The sequence below is a fragment of the Haliotis rufescens genome, unplaced genomic scaffold, assembly GCF_023055435.1.
Source record: "Haliotis rufescens isolate VD_foot unplaced genomic scaffold, xgHalRufe1.0.p SCAF_8, whole genome shotgun sequence".
In the NCBI taxonomy this organism is placed as follows: Eukaryota; Metazoa; Mollusca; class Gastropoda; order Lepetellida; family Haliotidae; genus Haliotis; species Haliotis rufescens.
This window is the reverse complement of record NW_025964372.1, coordinates 7,811,787-7,834,714: the sequence shown is the minus strand read 5'-3', so window position 1 is coordinate 7,834,714 and position 22,928 is coordinate 7,811,787. Positions and strand designations below refer to the sequence as shown.

Here is a 22,928-nt window from a genome sequence, read left to right as displayed (position 1 = left end):
CAATTATCCTGCATTACTCCTTAATGCATTTACTGCTTGTTCTTGACTGAGAGAAAGACCCATGTGAGGTCTTTCGGAAGAAGAAGTTGTTTCAAGTAGCTGAGAGGACAACCCTATCACACAGCTCCCATGTGACCAGGGAAGGGGTGACATCACAGATATACATTAGTGCTGTCACCCATAGAAGAAAGATCTGTGTGTTGAACTCTTTCATATGATTTACGCCATAGCATGATTATTTATCGCCTGGTGGTATTTTTTCACCACAGTAATCTCGGTTGGAGCCAACTTGGTCATGCTTTTAAAGTTTTTATCCCCCGCCGCGCGAAAGCGCGAAGCGGGGGATATAGTATTCACGACCGTCCGTACGTCCGTCCGTACGTCCGTCCGTACGTCCCACCTGTTTGTTGCCGCGATATCTCAAGAACTAAACACTGGATTGTCTTCATATTTGGAACTATGGTGTATATACAGACTCCGCAGACACCAGTCGGTTTTGGTGACCTTGATCCCATTTTCAAGGTCACAGCAGACAAATCTGCTTTTAGAGTTGGAAAACGGTGTTGCCGCGATATCTCAAGAACTAAACACTGGATTGTCTTCATATTTGGAACTATGGTGTATATACAGACTCCGCAGACACCAGTCGGTTTTGGTGACCTTGATCCCATTTTCAAGGTCACAGCAGACAAATCTGCTTTTAGAGTTGGAAAACGGTGTTGCCGCGATATCTCAAGAACTAAACACTGGATTGTCTTCATATTTGGAACTATGGTGTATATACAGACTCCGCAGACACCAGTCGGTTTTGGTGACCTTGATCCCATTTTCAAGGTCACAGCAGGCAAATCTGCTTTTAGAGTTGGAAAACGGTGTTGCCGCGATATCTCAAGAACTAAACCTCTCGATTGTCTTCATGTTTGGAACTATGGTGTATATACAGACACCGCAGACACCAGTCGGTTTTGGTGACCTTGACCCCATTTTCAAGGTCACAGCAGGCAAATCTGCTTTTGGAGTTAGAAAACGGTGTTGCCGCGATATCTCAAGAACTAATCGCTGGATTGTCTTCATATTTGGAACTATAGTGTATATACAGACACTGCATACACCTGTCAGATTTGGTGACCTTGACCCCATTTTCAAGGTCACAGCAGGCAAATCTGTTTTTGGAGTTGGAAAACGGTGTTGCCACAATATCTCAAGAACTAATCGCTGGATTGTCTTCATATTTGGTACTATGGTGTATATGGCGGGGGATATTTCGTCACTCTGTGACAAATACTTGTTTACATAAACTTATTTTTCATAAACCCAAATGCCTGGGACAAACGATTTTAGCATTCATCATGAGGGGGGGACACATTTTGATTACACTTTGCTGTCACTGCAGATACATGCATGCCAGCTTGTACCAAGGGTCGCCTTAATTAGTCTGGGTGGGATCCCCATCCTTTTTGCCTAAATTGCACATCCATCTGCACCCAGACTTTAAAATGTAAAGACTGTCACCCACTTTCCCCATAGCTTTCGCAAAATACATCCAAGCGTTTAAGAAACAGAAGACCCAGCAGGCATGTCAACACTGTCGCTCAAAAATGTCAGACGATTCTGAGCATTCTAGGCTGTCATCCCCTTTATGACATCTGCAGCCACCCCAGCATCTTCGTCCCAGGTGCCAGTGTTCTCAATGTTCACCTCTGTGACCCTGATCTTCACGGCCGCCTCCGCTACAATGATGCCAGACCCGAATGCGTCTATCCCACAGACGTAGACCTCTCCACGGCACCTATGCAGTCGGCGCTCCAGGCTCCTCCAGGGTTTCAGACTACCTGCCTTCCAACAGACATCTCCCCAGATGTACCCGGCGCATTATATGGACTCGGCATGGTTCCTCTATATGCAGATGCTGCAACAGTCCATGCCATGGTATCCAGCACCTTCAGCATCCGGGGGTGGTCAGCTAGCCAAGTGGTTAAAGTGTTCGCTCGTCACACCGAAGACCCGGATTCGATTTCCGACATGGGTACAATGTGTGAAGCCCATTTCTGGTGTCCCCGACAGGATATTGCTGGAATATTGCTAAAAGTGACGTAAAACCTCACTCACTCTCATTTCAGCATCTGCAACTATATCGATGCCTCTGGCTCTTTCATCCTCAGTCATGCCTACAACGTTTCTCCATGCGTCTATGCCAGCATCTATACAGGGGCCCTTACACAGGCCCAGCCTAGACTTATGTGGCACATCTAAAGTGCGGTCAACCTTACCCTGTGGTTCCACCTTGCCAGGCGCCTCTTCCCGACGCATTGGTAGCAAATCTTCACATTCTAGACGCCGCTCTCCAGAACTCCGACTCATCAGAAGGCTCCTTTATACCAGCGTATGTAGGATCGTTATGAGAGGATGACTCCCACCTAGGGCTGAACCAGGTCGCAGACTGGCTCACTGACTGGTTGGAATCAGTGGCACCTTCCCCGAGGCCCTCAAGGCCCTGGCTCATGCCTCCTTCAAACCATCCATGTCGGGCAACTACCAGCCCAGATGGAACTCCCTTAAGCCACGCAGACAGAGCTCCTCCACTTTTCGTGGCTGAAACTAAGGGAAAAGCAAGGCCTCAAGATCCTTCAAGAAGGGAGTGTTGACTGCAAGGCCAAGCAGTGAATCGACAGACACAAACAACTGGGACGCCCCAGTCGTTCCCATTATCAATACTCCAGTAGGTGGGAGACTAGGATGATTCTGGCAAAAGGGTATCAACTCTGAGAGATGACCCGCTACCCATAGCAGACTCTTACCCTCCTACTCAACAGCAGCTACTGCGCTCCAACATCAACGAGCTGCTGGTCAAGGAGGCCATTGAGATTATCCACTTCCCAGCCATAACTGGGCTTCTATTCGCCAATTTTCCTTGTCCCCAAGAATGACTCGGACCATTTCTGAATGATACGCAATCTCGCCACCTTCAACAAGCGCTACCTGGCTCGTCCACCATATTTCCGGATGACCACGCTCAGGCTACTCAGGTCTAAGATACAGGCTCACAATTCCTTCATCAGTCTGGATATCAAGGACGCATACCTACATGTGCCAATCCATCCCAGCAACATGAATTTCATTTGTTTCCAAGAATAGCCATGGACAACATGGTATGCCGGTTGAAGTTGGTCGTAACACCATCGCTCTCGGGCTGCGAGCCATCATTCTTCAGGCGTACAAGGCCGTGGGACTTGATCCTCCGAGAGCCAGCAACCCGCACGAGACCTGGGCGGTTGCCAGCACCATGGCGCTTCACAGCCACCATTTTCGCCAGCCACTGCCTGTGAAATGTCGCCTTAGAGGATGTGGAGGCGTATACAGCTTTGGCCCATTAGTGGTTGCCCAGCAGGTCACCAATACTAGATGCCATTGTCACTCTCACATGTCTAGGGCCGGCCTTGCGACCTCTCTGGTGCGTGTCACCCCAGATTAGAAGGCTACAAGCTTCCCACATTAGGCTCTACGACTGTATTGTTACCCTGACTCCACGCATACCTAACTTTCTCTCTCCTTGTCAACAGGAATGGTCGCCTGATGCCGGACTTTGCCTTTGCTGATTGGCTGAGGATTTTGGAATTTTTTAATTAACAATCACTGCTGAAGGTATGCCCTGCCTTGTACCATCGGATGAAGATGTATCAAGGAGTAATGCAGGATATGTTAAAAAATCTAGTAAAATCCTAGAATTTTTTTATATTTATCCATACTTATCCTGCATCACTATGTCTAAAGTGGCCCATTCATAGCAAAGCTACATCCCCATGATGCCTTCAGTTGTTCCAGTTCAGCATGTGCTGATTGATCACATGGAACCTTCTGTGGTCACATGGGAGCTGTGTCATAGGGTTGGCCACTCAGCTATTGAAACAACTACTTCTTCAGCAAAACCTCAAACAGCTGTCTCTCTGTCAGACCAAGCAGTAAATGCATTAAAGAGTAATGCAGGATAAGTATACAAATATAAAAAATATCAAGGATTTTACTGGTTTTGAATGGGTGATCCATATCAGCCCAGGTGGTAAGATATTAGAGTTACATCCCTTGGTGTTTCATCTGCTTGACTAGCGTTACCATGACAATGTCTTCCAAAACAAGGTGAACATGTTTAGCATTCTCTTGCTAATAGAACTACGGAGCCAGATTCTGTCTTGGACAAAACTGAGGACTGATTTAAAAGCGAAATGTACATGAGTAATTGACTCCGATAGTGACTAGTTGAAATTGACTATATTATTATGCGTGACATTGGGATGTTTAACACCCCAAGTACTCAGTTTGTGTCAGTGGTACAGTTTTTGTTCAGTTAAAGTTAGATCATTACTATCTATAGTCTGAGATGTGCTATCCAGGGTTTTATGCACAAATGTAGAGGATGGATGCAGAAAAAATATACTGCATCCCAAGGGATGAATATTCCTTGTACCTACAGCGCATCAAGTGTAGTTACAGATGTCGATCATTTCATCCATCAATCATGACCACTGTCCACATGATCATTGATTCATTCCAGGCTCTAAAGTAATGATCTAAACGTGCAGTACACTACACCATTTCATTACTGTACACGACCCTCATATTGCCTGTAGGGACCCTTAATATTAATTATTGGCTATCACTGTTTTATTGGCTTATATAAGATAGCTATGTGATAAATCGCAAAGAACAATGAAGAACGAGGCATGGATTATTTCACGATATAACATTGTTCTATTATGACATCATTTCTGGAGCTTCAAACATATGCTCACAACTTGATGACATCATATATATATGACATTATTTTTGAGAGGGGAGTGTCTAGTGAGTTATTCCCCTTCTCGACATGGCCAAATGATCGCATCCCAAAGCATGAAAGAGACATGACAATCGGTATTTGGAGAACAGGTACAGGTAATCGACATGAGGACTGTGAAAATATGCGGGAAATACCCACCTGTGCCTAAAATGGACTTGTCCGACATTGCTGTGGTTGGATTCTATTGAGGTAGTCATCATTATTTAAATATGAGTAACTATTTTTGAAGCTTGTACATGTCATCATCACCCTTGAAGAGGCTTCGCATAATGTTGATATCTCATGTAGGAAATACACGACTTGTGGTCGTTGTTTATTGTACAATAAAACACTGCAGGGAGAATAAACCACTCAGGGCTGCACCCCTCATCGTTTATTCTCCCTGCAGTGTTTCTTTGTACGATAAACAGCTCCTACTCGTCATCTATTTTTTAAATACCTACAGAAACAGAACATTGAAGAGTCCTGGGTAGTTAGATGTGCAGTCTGTCATGTAGTTGTAAATCTACTAGCAAGGCCATCTCAGTTTACACTTCCTGGTTTCAGACTGAAACAGCCAAGATGTATCCCGGAGGTGTTGGTGGTCTGCTGCTGCTCCTGTGTGTGGCTTCATTCTCAGGTACTGTACCTCTCACTGGAACCTTCTCAACAAAGTCCAGACACAATATATAGTGGCGATTTGGCTGGTCTGGTCAGATATGTGTTCATTGTCTTGCCCTGATGACGTTGATGCTGTGGTGAGAGGTGATGATGAAGTGGCAGCTTCATCAGGGCGTGTACGGGGATGTTTAGTGTGTGCTGAGAACCAACTGTTACGATACTGTTTCCCAGGATGGCAGCTCCAGATGAGGTTGTGGCTTGGCTTCATCTGTGAACCTCCTGAAGGAATGAACCTCCAGCTGATTTATTATACCTCTGACCTAAAAGGGGGTATATAGCTATACCAAGGAATTCCGTCCATCTGTCCATCTGTCCAACCGAGGACATTTCTTTGTGCAATCTTGCAAACACTTCATGGATTCTTTTCAAAGTTGGTGAACATTTTCTATATTTCTAACCATAGAATTTCAATATTCGGATTTTCTGAAAAAACGCAGCTCTTTCATTTTTTTTCCCTTAGAATTGTTTTTACTTAAACATTTGTGTGACCTATAAATTGAAAACTACAGCATGGATTGAAAACAATTTTAGTAAATTGTTTAGAATCCACCATGATCTCAGAAGGTATACGAGACTTAAGCTAGGATTCCTTACATCAAGATTCTTATTCAGCCACTTTATTCGGATTGCAGCATGCAGATGCAGAATAAGTTCTGTAAAAACACATACTGGTTATATATCTGTAAGCAGTATGTTTATGTTTTTTCCTCTGTGGTCCAGGCTGCTGACTGTCTGTGTTGTGCCTCCAGAATATCAATTGATGCTTTTAATAAAGGACCCTTCATGCAGTTCATGTGTTAATAACACATTTCATAGGCTAAATGTCCTTCTAAAGGCTTGGTCAAAGTTAATTTGACAAAGTCAAGTTTGGTGGAAAGGCTGTCGTTGAAGGTGCGTTTGCTATGAATATATTCCCAGGGTCTTTTCCAAGCAAAAGGCTGTCGTTGATGGTGTGTTTGCTATGAATATATTCCCAGGGTCTTTTCCCAGCAAAAGGCTGTCGTTGAAGGTGTGTTTGCTATCAATATATTCCCAGGGTCTTTTCCCAGCAAAAGGCTGTCGTTGAAGGTGCGTTTGCTATCAATATATTCCCAGGGTCTTTTCCCAGCAAAAGGCTGTCGTTGAAGGTGCGTTTGCTATCAATATATTCCCAGGGTCTTTTCCCAGCGAAAGGCTGTCGTTGAAGGTGTGTTTGTAAGTGAGTAACAAGCAAACAGTTGTGTTTAATACATTCTTAGGGTGTTCATGCATGGAAAGTAAGTTATCTGTTTGCACTTCGACCCATGGTTGCATTATTTATTTGGTGATAGCGAAGTTAAAAGTAGTGAATTTTGCCAACTCATCGCAACAAACCCCAGAGGAAGATTGGTGTCTCTCTGGAAGTCATCAAACTGATTCGATCCAAGTCAGCCATTGGTAGATGACCTTGGAGGAATGGATGTCAAAGTAGGGTAGGAAAATAGGAGGGGTTTCAGAGAAACTGAATCTGTTACTATTTTGTTCAAGTTTCTGAACCATACTAACAAGTTATGTTTATCCACACGTATGGAATCGTATAATGAAGTTTACCTCGTTCCTATTATTTCTGCATTTCGTGTAGTCATGCTGCATAAGAATCTACCTATCGAATCTTAGCTTTAGAGTTAAAACAATCTCATTAAAATCAGATCTTAGTTCTTGCTACTGCTAAACAAAGATCTGAGGACATCCCATTGCAGGTCACGCCAGGATGACTTGTCATCCGACCAATCAGAACGGATCAGGAAAGTGACAGTCACAATGTGTTTTCTAATCATACAACCTCGAAACAGTTAACACGGGGTATGCTGAATGAGAGTTACAGCTGTATGACTGATTCCATCAGAATCACCATCTGTCTCTCGCTTCAACGGATAAACATTTGCACAGAAGAGACGTTGCACAGCACGTGGGAAGAACTGCCATATAATCTCGACCATATATTAGACATTCCAGAATGTTTGTTGTTCAGTTTTCAAATTTTTGATTGAGAACTTTGTCAACACTTTTTTCAAGCGTAGTCCGAAATGAAAGGCACCAGTTTGAAACTAGTTCCATAAAGCTTGAGAAAACTGCGTTTTGATTGGCTAATGTTGACTTCTTGTAAGTCATTTCATTGGTCGATCAAAGTTCGTGAAAGGTCGATCTGACGTGACCCATAATGGGATGTCCTCAGATCTTTGTTTAGGGGTAGCGAGAACTAAGATCTGACTTCAACATGTTCAATGAGATTGGATTTGAAATTTTTGAGAAAGAAAGTGTAGTTTGCAACAAGGTTATACAAGCGTACATTCATTGTGGCAGATTTATTAGAAACTTTGTTCAAATGAGTTGCACAGTTCTTTCAAAGTCATCCATTGGCCCTCAACCATTTTAACTCTGATGAAGAAACTATTTGAGTATCACTGCTGATAGGAAGTGTTTTCCATTGACTGTGTGTCTTTGTTTACATATGTAACTGTTGGCAACAGGCATAGTTAGGGGAGCTACAGTGCCATGGGACGATATATCCTGATCTAGTCAGAAACATTTGCTACCATTATATATTATATATTGACATAAATAACACTGTAATATGTGTAAACTTTAAATGTCAATGAAACTGAAAATGTTTTGATATTAGTCACTTGGCAATTTAGGCCCCTTCTACGCTGCTGTTTTCTGTAAAACTGAAATATTCATAAGAAAATATGAACTGTCGTGTAAATGTTCGGTCTGCTATGGGGTGCTTATGAAGATTACTTGCAGGGGGGTGCTCATAGGAGCCGAGTGCTTAACACGGTAAATACGGTATATTGAGAATAATATCCAAAATGTTATATTTTTCTCAGATTTAGCTCTGCCCTAACATGTCTGCTTGTTCTTAGAATTCCCAATATGCATTTAGTTGTTCAGTTTTAGTATTTGAACCCTGAAATACATGACATGTGTTTGAAAGTTTACCGCAAGAATGGAAAGGAGACATGCTGGTTTCATTACAAGCGGTATGCAGCCTGACCTTGTTCCAGCTTGAATAGGGCACTGCACACATTTACTGTTGACAGACATTGGTCATCAAATTAAGTATGTAAGGGAGGTTATTGCAAAGTAGTAAAAAACATGGTTTAAGATGTAAAACAGTGAATAGATTTAAACCAATAGTGTGAAAATTGTTTAAACATGCATGTGTTGATTTAACATTTTCGGAAATATATTTTATTGTAAATATATTTTGAGGAACAAAGACTTGCTGTGCGTCAGTGTTCATGCCTTGCATCAATGTTTTCTTGTTTCATGTTTTGCTGTGATGTTATCTGACACACTCCTAAGTTTAATGGTGTTGATGCTATTTCTCTAACAGCTGGGACTGCAGCCCAGGTGTCTACGGATGTGGCAGGTAGGTAGAGTCTAACGACAGGAATCCCCCCAGGGGACGTCTTAGCCTCCTGAACATGCTCCCATCCCAGTAGTCCGTCTTACAGTTCCTGTTTGTGCTTTCTCAGTGTATAGGCCAGACACACTTTTATATTTGTTTTACAGATTTTCTCAAAAAATGTCAAAAGTCTGAAGCCAAAGTATGAATGTTCAGGAACTGACTGTATGTTGATCAGAGCTCCAGATAAGCTGCGTATCTGCGTGAAATACGCATCAGAAATGCAGAAATACACAGTAAAATATAATCCAAGCGTATCAAATACGCAACGAACATTACAGATGCGCTACAAAAATAAAACTTGTGCGTATCATCAAAATATTGTGAAGTAACCCTGCGTATTCGATTAGCAAATCAACAACTTATTTTGAAATTATAAAGGGGCATTCCGTCAACCTTGCCAAACTCCACGATGACAGTTACATCATGATCATTTGCCATCACACTTCCTTGTGGAAGTATGGTGGTATTTTTGAGTCCTATAAAGCTCTCGACCCACACGACACCATTTTGCAGGGACCAGATGAATAGTGTTTTTAAATATTTAACTTAAATACCCACAGGTGTAAAAACTAGTGGGTACCAGAAATTTGAATACGCAGGTAGAATTACTGATACCCAATGATTTTAAAATGCATGGGTAAAATACCCACAACACCAAAAGCTTATCTGGAGCTCTGATGTTGATCCATCATCATGGTGACAACACAGTGATAAGAATCCTGATACTTTTGAAGCCCTTCCTGATGCATTATGTATAAATCTTGTATCAAAGTTTCAAACACGAGTCAAAGATATATTTTTCAACTTAATATGGCATTATTTTAAGATTTACTTCTTTTTGTAAAAAATAGAAAGGCTCTGCCTTAAATCAAGGGAAGATACTGGGTTGGCATAAATAATAATCAAAAGTTATGTCAGACAAGGTGATGACACAGTGTAGAAATACCTTCACTGGAGTACATATAGAAGCCCTTGATGATGTCTTAGATGTGATTCATATGTAGTAGAGTAGCTGGTGGTACCATAAGTGTGATTTCTGGACTCTCTCCTGTCCCCCAGCATCATGTGACCGGAACTTCACCGCCCCCGTTGGAAACTACAGCTTAAACACCACCGGGCCCCGCAAATGTACCTGGCAGATCAGCCGTAACAACACCGGCCAGACGTCCATCGTCTTCAGCCAGTTCCTGTTGGGCACGACGGACTACTTGGTCGTGTACGATGGTGACGGAAACCACTCACAGGTCATCAACGCCACAGGGAAGAAGGGTATGAGACTTCATTGTTCATGTTAATGGGTCCCATTCCACAAAGCGATCGTAGCACTGTGATGGTCGTAGTATAGTAGATGTTAAAGAATGGGAGTTACAATTGTCTTAGCGCAATGATGTTCGTAAGTGTATGTTAGAGAATGGTAGTTACAGTCATCTTAGCACAATGATGATCGTAAGTGTATGTTAGAGAATGGTAGTTAAGTCTTCTTAACCCAATGATGGCTGTAAGTGTATGTTAAAGAATGGTGGTTACTGTAATACAGTTGTCTTAGCACAATGATGGCTGTAAGTGTATGTTAGAGAATGGTAGATACAGTTGTCTTAGCACAATGATGGCTGTAGGTGTATGTTAGAGAATGGTAGTTACAGTCATCTTAGCACAATGATGATCGTAAGTGTATGTTAGAGAATGGTAGTTAAGTCTTCTTAACCCAATGATGGCTGTAAGTGTATGTTAAAGAATGGTGGTTACTGTAATACAGTTGTCTTAGCACAATGATGGCTGTAAGTGTATGTTAAAGAATGGTGGTTACTGTAATACAGTTGTCTTAGCACAATGATGGCTGTAAGTGTATGTTAGAGAATGGTAGATACAGTTGTCTTAGCACAATGATGGCTGTAGGTGTATGTTAGAGAATGGTAGTTACAGTCATCTTAGCACAATGATGATCGTAAGTGTATGTTAGAGAATGGTAGCTACAGTTGTCTTAGCACAATGATGATCGTAAGTGTATGTTAGAGAATGGTAGTTAAGTCTTCTTAGCACAATGATGGCTGTAAGTGTATGTTAAAGAATGGTGGTTACTGTAATACAGTTGTCTTAGCACAATGATGGCTGTAAGTGTATGTTAGAGAATGGTAGCTACAGTTGTCTTAGCACAATGATGGCTGTAGGTGTATGTTAGAGAATGGTAGTTACAGTCATCTTAGCACAATGATGATCGTAAGTGTATGTTAGAGAATGGTAGTTAAGTCTTCTTAACCCAATGATGGCTGTAAGTGTATGTTAAAGAATGGTGGTTACTGTAATACAGTTGTCTTAGCACAATGATGGCTGTAAGTGTATGTTAGAGAATGGTAGATACAGTTGTCTTAGCACAATGATGGCTGTAGGTGTATGTTAGAGAATGGTAGTTACAGTCATCTTAGCACAATGATGATCGTAAGTGTATGTTAGAGAATGGTAGTTAAGTCTTCTTAACCCAATGATGGCTGTAAGTGTATGTTAAAGAATGGTGGTTACTGTAATACAGTTGTCTTAGCACAATGATGGCTGTAAGTGTATGTTAGAGAATGGTAGATACAGTTGTCTTAGCACAATGATGGCTGTAGGTGTATGTTAGAGAATGGTAGCTACAGTTGTCTTAGCACAATGATGATCGTAAGTATATGTTAGAGAATGGTAGATACAGTTGTCTTAGCACAATGATGATCGTAAGTGTATGTTAGAGAATGGTAGATACAGTTGTCTTAGCACAATGATGATCGTAAGTATATGTTAGAGAATGGTAGATACAGTTGTCTTAGCACAATGATGATCGTAAGTATATGTTAGAGAATGGTAGATACAGTTGTCTTAGCACAATGATGATCGTAAGTGTATGTTAGAGAATGGTAGCTACAGTTGTCTTAGCACAATGATGATCGTAAGTATATGTTAGAGAATGGTAGACACAGTTGTCTTAGCACAATGATGATCGTAAGTATATGTTAGAGAATGGGAGTTACAGTCATCTTAGCACAATGATGATCGTAAATGTATGTTAGAGAATGGGAGTTACAGTTGTCTTAGCACGATGATGATCGTAAGTGTATGTTAGAGAATGGGAGTTACAGTCATCTTAGCACGATGATGATCGTAAGTGTATGTTAGAGAATGGGAGTTACAGTCATCTTAGCACGATGATGATCGTAAGTGTATGTTAGAGAATGGGAGTTACAGTCATCTTAGCACGATGATGATCGTAAGTGTATGATAGAGAATGGGAGTTACAGTCATCTTAGCACGATGATGATCGTAAGTGAATGTTAGAGAATGGGAGTTACACTTACGATCATCATCGTGCTAAGATGACTGTATGTTAGAGAATGGGAGTTACAGTCATCTTAGCACGATGATGATCGTAAGTGTATGATAGAGAATGGGAGTTACAGTCATCTTAGCACGATGATGATCGTAAGTGTATGTTAGAGAATGGGAGTTACAGTCATCTTAGCACGATGATGATCGTAAGTGTATATTAGAGAATGGGAGTTACAGTCATCTTAGCACGATGATGATCGTAAGTGTATGTTAGAGAATGGGAGTTACAGTCATCTTAGCACGATGATGATCGTAAGTGTATGTTAAAGAATGGGAGTTATGATTGTCCTAGCTGTATGATGATCGTAAGTGGATGGAGTTATGAATGTCTTAACACAGGTTGCTTTGTGTAACTGGGCCATGGAGCGTGTGTGGAGTCCTACCACAGATGAAATCCACTCCTTGTAACCTGATGGGGTGAACTTCTTTGGTTGTGTAGACATGGCATCGAACCTCTCATCAGACAGTCCACTACATGAGGCGTTGTGTTTTTAGAGATTATTAACTGAGTCTTTACTGTATTGTCTATATCCTATATGAGGAATACCAAGTAAGTATTACTTTTGCCTGCAGTCTATTATAGACCTGTTCTGTCCCTGTTGGCTAGAATTATATGAAGTAATAATCAATTTACTTAATTTATTTTACTGAGTAAATCATTTTATTTATTTTTTACAAAGATGTTTAAATGTTTGACAAAAAGTGTATTTTCTGATGTCCTGGTAAACACGAGCCCTACCGGAATAAGAAACAGCTCTGACAAAATCAGCATCATGATTACTTCAAGGAATGGAGCAATGCCAGATTCTGTTATCAGTTCTTATGTCTATTGTTGCCATGGTTTATCCTTCTATCACGTCTGTTTCTATTTCAGATTCTTTTCTTGTGGTGGCCTTCTCTAAAAAAATACGTATTGAGTATTCCCAGGCGTCAAACGTCACTGTAGGCCTGGCCTTCAGATATGACACCAAAGGTCAGTTATCTACAATAACATTTGTTTAGCAGAAGTGAACCTTGTCGCCTTCCTGTCTTAGTTTCTGTTTCACCTTCCTGTTCTAGCTTTAGTTTCTGATGATGATGATTTTAAGACCTGATCGTGGCTGCTGATAGCTAATAGGCCACGCACACTTTGAAATTACTGTTTCCTGACGGGGGGAGGGGTGGGGGGGAGGGGGGTCGGGTAGCCTTGTGGTTAGAGCGTTCGCTCACTCACTCACTCACTCACTCACTCACCCACCCACCCACCCACCCACTCACTCACTCACTCACTAACTACCAGTTGGGATATGATTTCTTTTTTCGCGAACACCTGGTGTCATCACTGATTTCCAATGGTCCATTCACATCTTTTTTGCCACTGGAACCTGTTTCAGCGGATAATTGAAACTGGATTTTGTGGTCAGGCTCGGTGACTTGTTTGAATGCGTGTCATTGATACTCATGATATATGTCACTGTGTCCATTTTAAACTGTATAAAATTTGGTTATGCCCAATCTGTTGGATACAATTTGTTTTTAAACATAACTTTGCATTCATGACTCATTTATGTATATATTACTTGTTCTGTCACTATATGGCTGAACTAATGTGGATGCATCATTAAATTTTAACTTGCTCACTCACTCACTCACTGTGTCCTGACGTGATTGTTTATTGCCACATGTAAATGGGGATGTTTGGAGGTTTGGGCTGGGTTTGACTTCCACCGAAATTTGGAAGTGATGCTATTAAACCGGAAGTGATGTTATTAAACCAAAAGTGATGTTATTAAACCAGGAGTGATGTTATTAAACTGGAAGTTATGTTATTAGACCAGAAGTGATGTTATTGAACTAAAAGTGATGTTATTAGACCGGAAGTGATGTTATTAAACTGGAAGTGATGTTATTAAACTGGAAGTGATGTTATTGAAACAGAAGTGATGTTATAAAAATGAAAGTGATGTTATTAAACCGGAAGTGATGTTGTTAAACTGGAAGTGATGTTATTAAACCGGAAGTGATGTTATTAAATCTGAAGTGATGTTATTACACCAGAAGTGATGTTATTAAACCGGAAGTGATGTTATTAGACTGGAGGTGATATTAAACCGGAAGTGCTTATAACATTGATATTGAGGTGGCTATTACATTCTGATTATTTGTTATGCTTTAATGAACATCCTGTGTGTTTGTCAATAAAACTTTTAGAATCTGATTGCAACATGATATATGTTTTTGACAGATCCAGTAGAAGATATTTCAATGCAGATACTAGTACTTTAGGCCCTTGCTTGATGTTTGCTTTAGCATAGTTTCTCTCTGTAGATTGTCTCCTGGCCGCCGAGCTACAGTACGCTGGGAGGGTTTTCGCTCCCTTCTACCTGCCTGGTCAGGGACCCTTAACGTGTCAGTACCACATCCTGGGGCTGCCACAAACACAAGACAAGGTCCTGGCCCTCAGCTTTACGGACTTCAACATCGTCAGCGGCGTCCTCAACATCACAGATGGAAACAGCTTCAACTCCACCAAGGGTGAGTCTACTAGATATTCTTATACATCAACAATAACCCATTAGTGATGTCATCGTATAGATCTTACGTTTCTACAAATACTGGAATGCCCACAAACTCAGTTGCTAGTGTCCATGGCCAGGGCATTCTGGTAGAATTCCTAACGTAACTGAAGAGTTTTACACCCCAAAGATTTATAAACATCCTTGGTTTAAATATAGATTTTTTTATGGTTAAAAATCAAATAAATTTACACGAAAGTTCCATGATGTGAATCAAACATGCAAACTCACATATCTTGTTTAGTGTTATAACCTTCTAAGCCAGCAGGTCAGATGATGAAAGGGTGTTCAGTCTAACATGTCATGACTTCAGTTATCTCCATGCTGCACATTGATTGTCTGTCTCGCTCTCATCTAATTTGTTTTATACCGTGACTACTGTATTGTTTCACTATAAGGTATCCAAATGTTTGTTTTTTATTGTTTCTGGTATTTGTTATGTTTAGACAGTTGATAAGTTTGTTAAAACACCTTGAACACAGGAAACGTTTATTAGTTGGCCCCTGAACTAATTCAGAATATTTGGATCCCACAACTGATCCTTCCAGGGGTTGCACACTCAAATTGAAAACACACTTCAGATTTTGCTTGGTAGTGAGAAGCTCAGCTCCAAAGATCATTTACAGTAGACCACCTCTGTGGTCTAGTGGTAGAGCGTCCGGGAGAGCGGATGGTCTGGGGTTCGATCCCCATCCACGTCATACCAAAAAACTTTAAAGATTATACTTGTTGTTACACTGCCTGGCGCTCGGCATTTAGGGGCTAAAACATGGACTGGTCGCCTCGGAGTCATTATACTGTGTCTGAGTGGGGTATTCATGTTAAACTGCGGCATGGTATCTCTGTGGGCTAGCACCATAAAATCGGCATCAGTCCAGACTTGTACTAGCAGCCACACACACACGCATGCACATCGCTATATAAGTGCAAAAATCTTGGACGCGACAGAAACCCCATTTCACCTCACCTCACCTCAGAAGGTGTCCTTGCTGCATGACAGAGTGGTCTCCCCTTCATCTTATTTTGTTCATGCCGCTCTATTATATGTATGTAGCAGGGCGTGGAGTCATCCCACAGATGACATCCTTACCTTGTCAGCTTGCTGACAGGGTTAACCCCTTTGGTCATGTGGACAAGGCGTCCGACCTCGGATCAGAAGGTCCGTGGTTCGAATCCCATCACGGGACTCGGAAATTTTATGGCGGCTACATGTAGTTACATGCCTTTGTTATTCCAAGTTTAGATGTTGTGACTATACCTAAAGTGATTAGAAAGCTCTTATCACTGTACCACCTTAAGCAAAACAAGGCCATTGCAGACATTTGTGACTAACCATCTTGCATTCTTACAGCATTGAATAGACGGTGTTTCTAAGTTCTAAATGAAGAAATTCTAGATTAGTGTTTTGGTTTTATTGTCAATGGGTTTAGCGAGTAATAAGCTGTTCCTGGTGACACACATTGCATAGCCTGCTGTATAAGGCGACAATGATAAGGATCAACACCTACAGTTCCACTCATACTGGGGACACACACTGCATTGTCTGCTGTATAAGGCGACAATGATAAGGATCAACACCTACAGTTCCACTCATACTGGGGACACACACTGCATTGCCTGCTGTATAAGGCGACAATGATAAGGATCAACACCTACAGTTCCACTCATACTGGGGACACACACTGCATTGCCTGCTGTATAAGGCGACAATGATAAGGATCAACACCTACAGTTTCACTCATACTGGGGACACACACTGTATTGTCTGCTGTATAAGGCGACAATGATAAGGATCAACACCTACAGTTTCACTCATACTGGGGACACACACTGCATTGTCTGCTGTATAAGGCGACAATGATAAGGATCAACACCTACAGTTCCACTCATACTGGGGACACACACTGCATTGCCTGCTGTATAAGGCGACAATGATAAGGATCAACACCTACAGTTCCACTCATACTGGGGACACACACTGCATTGCCTGCTGTATAAGGCGACAATGATAAGGATCAACACCTACAGTTTCACTCATACTGGGGACACACACTGCATTGTCTGCTGTATAAGGCGACAATGATAAGGATCAACACCTACAGTTCCACTCATACTGGGGACACACTGCATTGTCTGCTGTATAAGGCGACAATGATAAGGATCAATACCTACAGTTCCACTCATACTGGGGACACACTGCATTGCCTGCTGTATAAGGCGACAATGATAAGGATCAACACCTACAGTTCCACTCATACTGGGGACACACACTGCATTGTCTGCTGTATAAGGCGACAATGATAAGGATCAACACCTACAGTTCCACTCATACTGGGGACACACGCTGCATTGCCTGCTGTATAAGGCGACAATGATAAGGATCAATACCTACAGTTCCACTCATACTGGGGACACACACTGCATTGTCTGCTGTATAAGGCGACAATGATAAGGATCAACACCTACAGTTCTACTCATACTGGGGACACACACTGCATTGCCTGCTGTATAAGGCGACAATGATAAGGATCAACACCTACAGTTCCACTCATACTGGGGACACACACTGCATTGCCTGCTGTATAAGGCGACAATGATAAGGATCAACACCTTCAGTTCCACTCATACTGGGGACACACTGCATTGTCTGCTGTATAAGGCGACAATGATAAGGATCAATACCTACAGTTCCACTCATACTGGGGACACACACTGCATTGCCTGCTGTATAAGGCGACAATGATAAGGATCAACACCTTCAGTTCCACTCATACTGGGGACACACTGCATTGTCTGCTGTATAAGGCGACAATGATAAGGATCAATACCTACAGTTCCACTCATACTGGGGACACACACTGCATTGCCTGCTGTATAAGGCGACAATGATAAGGATCAACACCTACAGTTCCACTCATACTGGGGACACACTGCATTGTCTGCTGTATAAGGCGACAATGATAAGGATCAACACCTACAGTTCCACTCATACTGGGGACACACACTGCACTGCCTGCTGTATAAGGCGACAATGATAAGGATCAACACCTACAGTTCCACTCATACTGGGGACACACACTGCACTGTCTGCTGTATAAGGCGACAATGATAAGGATCAACACCTACAGTTCCACTCATACTGGTGACACACATTGCATTGTCTGCTGTATAAGGCGACAATGATAAGGATCAACACCTTCAGTTCCACTCATACTGGGGACACACTGCATTGTCTGCTGTATAAGGCGACAATGATAAGGATCAATACCTACAGTTCCACTCATACTGGGGACACACACTGCATTGCCTGCTGTATAAGGCGACAATGATAAGGATCAACACCTTCAGTTCCACTCATACTGGGGACACACTGCATTGTCTGCTGTATAAGGCGACAATGATAAGGATCAATACCTACAGTTCCACTCATACTGGGGACACACACTGCATTGCCTGCTGTATAAGGCGACAATGATAAGGATCAACACCTACAGTTCCACTCATACTGGGGACACACACTGCACTGCCTGCTGTATAAGGCGACAATGATAAGGATCAACACCTACAGTTCCACTCATACTGGGGACACACACTGCACTGCCTGCTGTATAAGGCGACAATGATAAGGATCAACACCTACAGTTCCACTCATACTGGGGACACACACTGCACTGTCTGCTGTATAAGGCGACAATGATAAGGATCAACACCTACAGTTCCACTCATACTGGTGACACACATTGCATTGTCTGCTGTATAAGGCGACAATGATAAGGATCAACACCTACAGTTCCACTCATACTGGGGACACACACTGCACTGCCTGCTGTATAAGGCGACAATGATAAGGATCAACACCTACAGTTCCACTCATACTGGGGACACACTGCATTGTCTGCTGTATAAGGCGACAATGATAAGGATCAACACCTACAGTTCCACTCATACTGGGGACACACTGCATTGTCTGCTGTATAAGGTGACAATGATAAGGATCAACACCTACAGTTCCACTCATACTGGGGACACACACTGCATTGCCTGCTGTATAAGGCGACAATGATAAGGATCAACACCTACAGTTCCACTCATACTGGGGACACACACTGCATTGCCTGCTGTATAAGGCGACAATGATAAGGATCAACACCTACAGTTCCACTCATACTGGGGACACACACTGCATTGCCTGCTGTATAAGGCGACAATGATAAGGATCAACACCTACAGTTCTACTCATACTGGGGACACACACTGCATTGCCTGCTGTATAAGGCGACAATGATAAGGATCAACACCTACAGTTCCACTCATACTGGGGACACACACTGCATTGCCTGCTGTATAAGGCGACAATGATAAGGATCAACACCTTCAGTTCCACTCATACTGGGGACACACTGCATTGTCTGCTGTATAAGGCGACAATGATAAGGATCAATACCTACAGTTCCACACATACTGGGGACACACACTGCATTACCTGCTGTATAAGGCGACAATGATAAGGATCAACACCTACAGTTCCACTCATACTGGGGACACACTGCATTGTCTGCTGTATAAGGCGACAATGATAAGGATCAACACCTACAGTTCCACTCATACTGGGGACACACTGCACTGCCTGCTGTATAAGGCGACAATGATAAGGATCAACACCTACAGTTCCACTCATACTGGGGACACACACTGCACTGCCTGCTGTATAAGGCGACAATGATAAGGATCAACACCTACAGTTCCACTCATACTGGGGACACACACTGCACTGTCTGCTGTATAAGGCGACAATGATAAGGATCAACACCTACAGTTCCACTCATACTGGTGACACACATTGCATTGTCTGCTGTATAAGGCGACAATGATAAGGATCAACACCTACAGTTCCACTCATACTGGGGACACACACTGCACTGCCTGCTGTATAAGGTGACAATGATAAGGATCAACACCTACAGTTCCACTCATACTGGGGACACACACTGCACTGCCTGCTGTATAAGGCGACAATGATAAGGATCAATACCTACAGTTCCACTCATACTGGGGACACACACTGCATTGTCTGCTGTATAAGGCGACAATGATAAGGATCAACACCTACAGTTCCACTCATACTGGGGACACACTGCATTGTCTGCTGTATAAGGCGACAATGATAAGGATCAATACCTACAGTTCCACTCATACTGGGGACACACACTGCATTGTCTGCTGTATAAGGCGACAATGATAAGGATCAACACCTACAGTTCCACTCATACTGGGGACACACACTGCACTGCCTGCTGTATAAGGCGACAATGATAAGGATCAATACCTACAGTTCCACTCATACTGGGGACACACACTGCATTGTCTGCTGTATAAGGCGACAATGATAAGGATCAACACCTACAGTTCCACTCATACTGGGGACACACACTGCATTGTCTGCTGTATAAGGCGACAATGATAAGGATCAACACCTACAGTTCCACTCATACTGGGGACACACACTGCATTGTCTGCTGTATAAGGCGACAATGATAAGGATCAACACCTACAGTTTCACTCATACTGGGGACACACACTGCATTGTCTGCTGTATAAGGCGACAATGATAAGGATCAATACCTACAGTTCCACTCATACTGGGGACACACACTGCATTGTCTGCTGTATAAGGCGACAATGATAAGGATCAACACCTACAGTTCCACTCATCCCCTGGGTCTATACCTCCCTAGTAGACTAGCAGATTAAGCTACATGTTTGCCTTTATGCATTAGGAACGGAAGGTTGCTATTTATGGATTGTCTGGTCCAGACTCAATTTTTTACAGACCGCCGTCATATGGCTGAAATATTGCTGAGTGCTCAACAACAAACAAACAAACAAACAAACAAACAAAGCTATTTAAGAACTTGATTTGAGTGAATAGAGTGAGGCCAAACTGACTTGGAGCTTGCGACAATGCTCCTGCAGTGTTTGACATTGACAATATGAATATTTAACTAATATCACCATAGAAGGACCTTCACAGTTGCGAGCTGCCCCACAAGTCCATTCCAGTGTTTGTCAAATCATTGTGACACAATCATGTTACGGATTATCAGACACATAACAAGTTTGAGTATCTCATAAAAACATCATGCAAAAAAGACATTTAGGAGGCATGGAGTGCGTTTACACAGCAGTTATAAAGATTGTATTGTTATGACTCGTGATTGACTTATCCTTTGAAATATCACACAATAGATGTGAGTGGGGTGCACACATTTCTGTGATCACAGTTACTGTGTGATCTATAGAGCGGGGTAGTTGATAGTGAAACATTGTTATTGTTTCCTCCATTTGGATTCCTGGGGTGACCACTGGCTGTGTCAGTGCAGGCATTTACCCGATGTCACATTCTGCGTTGCATACGAATTGAGAAAATACCTTATTTTCTTGAGTATATTTCACACCCAAGTATAATGTGCACCCCCCTCTAGCAGATTCAGTACTTGGATATGGATTTGTTGAATGGTATTTTCAGTGTTACATGCTCACGGTAGTGTCTTTGCGTTGGGGGGAAAAAACATCAAAACTCATTATGGCGTGTGTAATGCGCACCCCCTTCTACACAGCTGTGTTTTTTGGAAAAAAAGTGTGCACTATACTCAAGAAAATACGGTACACAAAAAAGATACATCCACTAAGACTCAGCAAATGTGTATGCATGTTTAGTAAGGTATGCAGCTATTTCATAAGATTAATTTCCATATGTAATCATTTAGAAAATATAATACACATTTGAATCCTAGATAATATTCGAGCACTAGCACATGCAGTTTCGTTTCAGTTGGGGATCTCTATATCTATTTTTAACTGCCTTGGAATATACGCAGTCTTATGTTGTGTGGTAGTTTTAAGGTTCTAATTATGACATTATGCCCTTATCAATGGGTAACCATGTTTGTAGATCTTATCAACGGGGCACCATGTTTGTAGCCCTTATGATAGGGGCACCATGTTTGTAACCCTTATCACCGGGGCGCCATGTTTGTAGCCCTTATCACAGGGGCGCCATGTTTGTAGCCCTTATCACTGGGGTGCCATGTTTGTAGCCCTTATCACTGGAGCGCCATGTTTGTAGCCCTTATCACCGGGGCACCATGTTTGTAGCTCTTATCACCGGGGCACCATGTTTGTAGCCCTTATCACATGGATGCCATTTTTGTAGCCCTTATCAATGGGGCACCATGTTTGTAGCCCTTATCAATGGGGCACCATGTTTGTAGACCTTATCACCGGGGCACCATGTTTGTAACCCTTATCACCGGGGAACCATGTTTGTAGCCCTTATCACCGGGGAACCATGTTTGTAGCTCTTATCACCGGGGCACCATGTTTGTAGCCCTAATCACTGGGGCGCCATGTTTGTAGCCCTTATCATAGGGGCGCCATGTTTGTAGCCCTTATCACAGGGGTGCCATGTTTGTAGCCCTTATCACCGGGGCACCATGTTTGTAGCTCTTATCACTGGGGCACCATGTTTGTAGCTCTTATCACTGGGGCACCATGTTTGTAGCCCTTATCACCGGGATGCCATGTTTGTAGCCCTTATCACAGGGGCACCATGTTTGTAGCCCTTATCATAGGGGTGCCATGTTTGTAGCCCTTATCAATGGGGCGCCATGTTTGTAGCCCTTATCACCGGGGCACCATGTTTGTAGCCCTTATCAATGGGGCACCATGTTTGTAGCTCTTATCAATGGGGAACCATGTTTGTAGCCCTTATCAATGGGGCACCTTGTTTGTAGCCCTTATCAATGGGGCACCATGTTTGTAGCCCTTATCACCGGGGCACCATGTTTGTAGCCCTTATCACCAGGGCACCATGTTTGTAGCCCTTATCACTGGGGCACCATGTTTGTAGCCCTTATCACCGGGGCACCATGTTTGTAGCCCTTATCACCGGGGCACCATGTTTGTAGCCCTTATCACCGGGGCACCATGTTTGTAGCCCTTATCACCAGGGCACCATGTTTGTAGCCCATATCACCAGGGCACCATGGTTGTAGCCCTTATCACTGGGGCGCATGTTTGTAGCCCTTAT

The 22,928-nt window shown here is 42.6% G+C and overlaps 1 protein-coding gene across 2 annotated transcripts in view; it reads left to right on the top strand.

Annotated features, from left to right (window-relative positions):
• The window catches only part of LOC124148954 (cubilin-like), a 72,039-nt gene that overhangs the window by 6,237 nt on the left and 42,874 nt on the right, over positions 1–22,928 (top strand). For both annotated transcript variants that reach the window (XM_048389218.1, XM_048389217.1), the window contains exons 2-6: positions 5,381–5,453; positions 8,853–8,888; positions 9,987–10,196; positions 13,159–13,257; positions 14,592–14,798. In XM_048389218.1, the coding sequence (XP_048245175.1) occupies positions 5,396–5,453; positions 8,853–8,888; positions 9,987–10,196; positions 13,159–13,257; positions 14,592–14,798 (610 nt within the window). In that variant the 5' untranslated portion in view covers positions 5,381–5,395. The remainder of the gene's footprint in view (positions 1–5,380; positions 5,454–8,852; positions 8,889–9,986; positions 10,197–13,158; positions 13,258–14,591; positions 14,799–22,928) is intronic.